This window comes from Grammomys surdaster, unplaced genomic scaffold (genome assembly GCF_004785775.1).
Source record: "Grammomys surdaster isolate TR1022 unplaced genomic scaffold, NIH_TR_1.0 144, whole genome shotgun sequence".
NCBI classification, from domain to species: domain Eukaryota; kingdom Metazoa; phylum Chordata; class Mammalia; order Rodentia; family Muridae; genus Grammomys; species Grammomys surdaster.
The window spans coordinates 6262252-6269263 of NW_021604602.1; the positions used below are offsets into that span (position 1 = coordinate 6262252).

The following is a 7012-nucleotide window of genomic DNA, read 5'->3' on the forward strand; positions in this document are numbered from 1 at the left end:
CTAGCTCGGGCCCCTGGGCTGGGCCACGTACTTCTTCTTTCTCTTAATTTTCTCAGGCTCTCCAAGTAGGAGCTCCAGTTTTCTCTTGGAAAGCGACAGCCTGGGCCCCTTGTCTCGCTCGGTCCCGAGTCTGGGTGGTGGCCGGGTGGCTCTGGCTCTGCCCAGCGGCTGTCTGCCTATCTCTGGGGTATCCACAGGAATGAGGGGGCTAGCAGCCCCTGTCATCCTCCAGTCCTCTGGTGCCGGGGACAGCCTGCCAGGACGAACATTGGTCTCTGGGGGGCTCAGTGTCTTGAGTTCACCCTCAGGCTGCATGTCGACGTCATCAGCTTCCGGGGTCATAGGGACCCAGCCGGAAGCCTTCATGGTGAGGTCTGGAGCCTTAGGGAGCGAATCTTCAACGCCGGCCTCCTCTGCAGTCCTGAACCTCCTCAGTGTGTAGGAAGGCGAGTTGCGGTTCCTGTCACCCAGGAGGCGGTAGGCACGCTGGCGGTAGCTGCGGTAGTTGGAATGGCCTGGGGTGTCTTCCGAGTCACCGTCATAAGGATCTAAAAACTAGCGACAAAGGTTTTTGAAGAGTTTGGCTACGTGTGAGGGCCTGAAAATTCCCATCACCACAAAATAGAGACGTTTCTGAGCCAGTGGGTAAATCCCAGCAGCAGCATAGTATGTAACACAGAGGTGCACAAAACGACGGGTCTCCATCAGTACGAGAGCAAGTGGCAAGTTTGTGTGCTTGTATCTGCACACATCTGTGTAGCCAGGACGACCCTGAAACTCCTGCCCCTCCTCTGCCTTCACTTCCCATCAAGAGACCATTCTGAGGGTCAAACCCAGACGCTCACGGATGCTAGGCAAGCATCCTGCCCACCGGGCCACCTTCCCGCTGGTGGTGTTGATGACTTTTGTTTTGTTTGGGGTTTTTTTTGTTGTTTTGAGATGGTCTCACTACCATAATCTTGGCTGGCCTCAAACTCCTAGAAATCCACCTGCCTCTGCCTCCCAAGTGCTGGGATCAAAAGTCTGCACCACCACACCTGGCCTGTTTTGCTTCTTAAGACAAGGTCTCTGGGCTGGAGAGACCTACCGGTCACATGATGGCTCACAACCATCTGGAGGGCCAGCTCCAGGCCATCGTCCCCCTCTTCTGGCCTCTTTGTATCTGCACACATGTCACAGAGTACTCAGACATACAGAAGTAGATCATTCCAAAACATTAAAAGGCAGGGTCTCATGTAGCCCTGACTGCCCTTCAACTTTATATCCTCCTGCCTCAGACTCCACAGTGCTGGGATTACAAATGTGTACCACTACCACCTGCTAAGGCAAACTCCTCTTAATGGTGCTTGGCAGGGCCTTTGGGGAGTCCCCTGACCTCTGCTGTGGGGATCAGAACTTCCTGTCTTTTCTTGCTTTCTGTGGTCAGATTTTGTCAATTTGATCCTATCTGTTCCTGTTTTGTGGTGGCATTATCTGTCATCCCAGCACTCAAAAGGCAGAGAGACAGGAGGCGTGTCCTGGGCTTGAGGCCAGCCTGGGCTATGTGATGAAACATCAACCCTCCTTTAGTTGCCGGTACCAGACTGTGTGCAGGATTGCATACACAGAAACATCTGCTCGGATTCTGACCCTCACAGCCCACTCACTGGGCTAGCCTTGGCTTTGAGGACTCCCTCAGGCCTCTGGACCTTAGGGGGTTGCAGCCATGTCTGTGACATACCTCTCTCCAGATGCCTTCAGCAAAGTCCATGAGGTTCCTTCTGGAGTTGACCTGTGGGGAAAAAGCTGGATGCCGACTCTGCCACGGCAGCTTAGCAGAGAGCACTTGGGATGCTCGCTGGCCACACCACAGGGCATGCTAACACGCAGCCTGGTGAGGGGGAGCAAAGTCCTCCAAAAGCCTAGCAGGCAGGGAGCCCATCCCAGGCACAGTGGGCACACAGCACCTCAGCACTGCTCCTGGGCCCAAATCCAGAAGGAGGTGGAAGGCACTAAACTTCCTTTCTCAGCTGGTCACGTATACAGAAGCGAGGCTTAAAAAGCTCACAAAGGAGCCCAGGCCTGGCCTCTGGTGAGTGGTCCAGCACTTGCCCACCAGCCCCAGGCCACTGAGGAAGGTAGTCTTCATTTTCTTAATAAAAAAATGCTGATATCTGAATACTTTTAGTTTTGATAAGGAGGGATCTAAAAGTCACAGAGATGAGTACCTTCCACACACACACATACACACAAACATACACACACCCCACGCTTGCCAGGCACCTGAAGGCGATGGCGCATGTGTCTCTGCCACTTCCGAAAGCCAGCTGCACTGAACGCTGCCCTGATGCAGGTAGGTCGGCTGGGCCTCTGGCTGGCCATCCCTCGAGGCCAGGCACGTAGACTGTCACTTAACTAAGGAGATCAAGTTAAAGGACAAAACCCATATCAGGTTCTAGAGCACAGGGAAGGAAGGTCAGGCCACAGGGAGAAGAAAGTATTTTTTTTTTTAACATCTGATCCCACCCTGTAGCTCAGGCTGGCCTTCTTCCAGATTCTCTGGGAATATGAGGCAGCTAAGGCAGGTGGAACATGAACTCAAGGCTAGCCTGGCATATACGACAGTGTACCTACATAAGAAGGTCAAGGCCAGCCTGGGATATAGCAAGACCCTATGTCGAAAACAAAAGCAAGGGTTGTGAATATAGCTTGGTCCATCTAGTGCTTGCTTAGCACATGATAGACCCTGGACTCAGCCCCAGCACCTACATAATAAGAGTGGTGGCAGGGCTTGAAAACCCAGCACTCAGATTTGGAGGCAGGAGCATCAGAAGTTCAAAGTCATCCTTGTTAAGGGCAGCCTGGGCTACATGAGCTCCCTCCTCAAAAATAAAATAAAATAAAATAAAATAAAATGCCCCTAGGATTGTGGGTACAACAGCTCAGCCGTAGAGCACTTGCCTAGCTCTGCATTGTGGGAAAATTCAGGTTGGGGACAGCAGGAGTGCACAAGAGACAGTGCTCCATAGAGAAAGCCATCCTGGATATCTGAGACTCTCTCTTTTAATTTTTTTTTTTTTTTTGGCTTTTTTGAGACAGGGTTTCTCTGTGTAGCCCTGGCTGTCCTGGAACTCACTCTGTAGACCAGGCTAGCCTCGAACTCTTGAACTCAGAAATCCGCCTGCCTCTGCTTCCCAAGTGTTCGGATTAAAGGCGTGCACCACCACCGCCCGGCGACCCTCTCTTTTAAAAGATTAAAAATAAGGGCTGGAGAGATGGCCCAGTAGTTAAGAGCACTGACTGTTCCTCCAAAGGTCCTGAGTTCAATTCCCAGCAACTACTTGGTAGCTCACAACCATCTGTAATATGGTCTGCTGCCCTCTTCTGGTGTGTCTGAAGACGGCGACAGTGTACTGTACATATATATAAAGATAAATAAATCTATTTTAAGTTTAAAAGTAAAATATAAAAGTGCTAAAGATGGGCCTGGAGAGCTGGCTCAGTGGTTAAGAGCACCTGCTGCTCTTTCAGAGGTCCCAGGTTCGGCTCCCAAGCACCCGCCTGGTGGCTCACAACCACCTGGCTGTAACTCCAGCTCCAGAGGATCTGAGCCCCTCTTCTGTTGCACAGACATTGAATCAGGAGACCCACTCACACACATAAGTAGCACGAAAACTAGCGCTACAAACCTTCGTGAAGTCTCATGTCAATCAACTCCGGAACCCTCAGAGCAGCTGCTATGCCCTGTTGGAAAGTTCGTCGGTTACACACAGCACGCTGGCTGCTTTTCAGCAATAAATCCTGCCTTCCCAAACTGGGCTCCTGGGAGCCCCATTCTGAAACCTAGAAAAGCAAGTGAACACTGGCCCTACCACACCCTCATGAACACAGGACTTGTGAGCATCTTACAGGTTAGAAAGGCCTACCAGAGAAAAGGAGGCCAGCCTGGTGGTGCATGCCTCTGCCTCGAATCCCAGCACTGGGAGGGGGAGGGTCAGGAGTTCAAGATCTTTCTCATTTACATAGTGAGTTGGGCCAACCTGGGCTTTGTGAGACCCTGTCTCAGAAAAAGCGAAAATGGAAGAGGAGGCTGGAGAGGGCTCGGAGGTGAAGCCCACGCACTGTTCTTGCAGAGAACCTGAGTTCAGTTCCCACCATGCACATTCAGGGGCTCACAACCACCCTGACTCCACCTCCAGCAGATCAGATACCTCGGTCTTGGGCATCTGCACACATGTACATACACACACACACACTTTAAAATAATACTTTGAAAAAGAGACAAGACTGGGGGTCTGAAGAGATGACTCGGTGGTTAAGAGCACTGCTCTTCCAGAGGACTAGGGTTCAATTCCCAGCACCCACATAGTCACTCACACCATTCGTGACTCTAGTCCTGTGGGATCTGATGCCCTCTCTGGCCTCCACATGTATGCACATGGGGTACATATACACATGCAGGCAAAACACCCATACACCTAAAAAATACATTTATTTTAAAGGAAGGAAATAACTATGTGTGCATTAACCAGATTCCTTCTCATCTAATGGCCTTTTCCTGCCCCACAACCCCAAGTGACATTTAAAAGTCCTGTTGTCTTCAGATTTGATGCTATTGCAGCTTCTTAGAAAACCTTACTGGTTTGGGGGTATACTGTGGGGTGTGTCCCCCAAAGCTCTCATCTGGAATGGCCTGAGGCTTTCTTGGTGAGCAAACTGGAGTCGTGGGTTGGAGAAGAGGACTCCAGAGGCCAAGGGTCTGTGTGTCCCATCATCAGCATGACTTGGGTCCTACAGCCTACAGTGACTGGGCCCCGGGCTGTGGTAGTGTCTTGCAGGGCCTCCACCCCTGTGCTCTCCTCTTTGGATGTGAGCATCACAGTCACATTAGAAGGGTGAGGGCCATCTACAGAGAGCAAGGATCCACATAACCGTATGGCCTGAGCTTCCCCAGTGGTGCTAAGAGACTGGTTTGGGTAACAGTATGGAGAGTGAACCTAGCACAAGCCAAGTGGCTTCTCAGCCTCATCCTGGCCCCACAATTATGTGGCACTCACTAAAGTGTTTACTATAATATTTGATTTTGTTTTGTTTTGTTTTGTTTTGTTTTTCGAGACAGGGTTTCTCTGTGTAGCCCTGGCTGTCCTGGAACTCGCTCTGTAGACTGGCCTGGCCTCAAACTCAGAGATCTGCCTCCTGCGTGCTGGGATTAAAGGTGTGCGCCATCACTGCCGTGCTCTTCTGTTTCATGTATAAGGATATTGTATCTACATGTATTTCTGTGCACCAGATACATGCCAGGTCCTTTGTACGCCACATATGCATACGCCATAAATAATTGTAAAAGAAAAAAAATGCATGTGCACAAAATTCCCTCGGCTACAAAGTCTACAAATGAGAAATGGCTCAGCAGTTAAGCACACTGGCTAGACTACCAGAGGCCCCATTTACTTTTTTGTTTGTTTGTTTTTTGTTTTTTCGAGACAGGGTTTCTCTGTATAGTCCTGGCTGTCCTGGAACTCACTCTGTAGACCAGGCTGGCCTCGAACTCAGAAATCCGCCTGCCTCTTCCTCCCAAGTGCTGGGAAAGGCGTGCGCCACCACCACCGGACTCTAGAGGCCCCATTTACAACTCCAGGTATTTGCATGGTGGCTCTTAGCTGCAACTTCAGTTTCAAGGAGTCCAGTTCCCTCTTCTGGACTGTTCAGGTACTACATGCACCCGCTGCACAGACAAACTTTCAGGCAAACAAACAAACCTGGGCCCGGCGGCTCATGCCCCAGCACTTGGGAGGCAGAGGCAGAGGCAGCTCCTGTGAGTTTGAGGTCAGCCTAGTCTATAAAGTGAGTTCCAGGACTTCATAGAGAGACTGTCTCAAAAGCAAGCAAGCAATGTAACCAACCTTACTATGCCTTGGGTTTGCCAGGTTTTAAAACTACAGGTACTTTTTACAGATAGACAAAGGCCCAAGGTTTCCAACCTCTCTCCTTAGCTGCCCTCTCACTGCTGGGACTCTAAGCAGAGGGACCTTGAATGGACACAGTGAATACTCAAGAGGATGCACCCTACTTTCCTTGTGATGGAGGTCGCGGAGCTGTGCACGGGACCCTACCAGTACCCTATGCATGTAAACTGCCTCTGGTTCAAACATCCTGCCCCTGTCCTGAGGTTAGGGGAACAGGTGGGTAACACATCTGTAGCATGGGCTCTCCACCTGCAGGATACAATTCATTGAAAGACACCTAGCTTCTGGCTGGGGAAACTGAGGCTGAGAAAAGTGGACTTATTTAGCAGCACAGAGTGAGGGCCAAAGATGACCAGGCTGGGCTGGAACTCAAAGAGATCCACCTGCCTCTGCCTCCTGAGTGCTGGGATTAAGGGCATATGCAACACGTCTGGCTGTGATAGCCTTTTCTTTTTCTTTTCTTTTTTTTGGTTTTTTCGAGACAGGGTTTCTCTGTGTAGTCCTGGCTGTCCTGGAACTCACTCTGTAGACCAGGCTGGCCTCGAACTCTCGAACTCAGAAATCCGCCTGCCTCTGCCTCCCAAGTGCTGGAATTAAAGGCGTGCGCCACCATCGCCCGACTGTGATAGCCTTTTCTAAAACTACATCTTGCCTTCAGAAACTGAACTTTTGCTGGACCTTGCAACCAAGTTTATAATATACCTTGAGATCATTAAAACAACGCCCTTGAGGAGCTGGAGCAGTGGCTCAGTGGTTAGGGGCCTTGGCTGCTTTTCCAGAGGAACAGGGTTTGCTTCCTAGTGTGTATGACGTGACACACAATGGTCTGTAGTTCCAATGCCAGGGGGAATCTGACGCCTTCTTCTGGCCTCAGAGGGCACAGCATGCACACACATGCTCCACAGATACTTAAACACTCATACACATAAAATAAGAATAAATACAATCTTAGGTGGTGGCACATGCCAGAGGCAGGCATCAGAGCTCTGTGACTGAGGCTAGCCCAGTCTGCAGAGTGAGTTCCAGGATAGTCAGGACTATACAGAAAAGCTGTCTTTAAAAAAAAA

At 50.5% G+C, this 7012-nt stretch overlaps 1 protein-coding gene across 1 annotated transcript; it reads right to left on the reverse strand.

Annotated features, from left to right (window-relative positions):
* On the reverse strand, window positions 1-2361 carry LOC114618668. The gene is made up of 3 exons (XM_028764437.1): window positions 2263-2361; window positions 1721-1771; window positions 1-555 (listed from the first exon to the last, which is right to left on the reverse strand). Exons 1-3 carry the CDS (start codon window positions 2359-2361, stop codon window positions 1-3), a joined length of 705 nt encoding a protein of 234 aa, XP_028620270.1.
* Between the last annotated feature and the right edge of the window lie 4651 nt (window positions 2362-7012).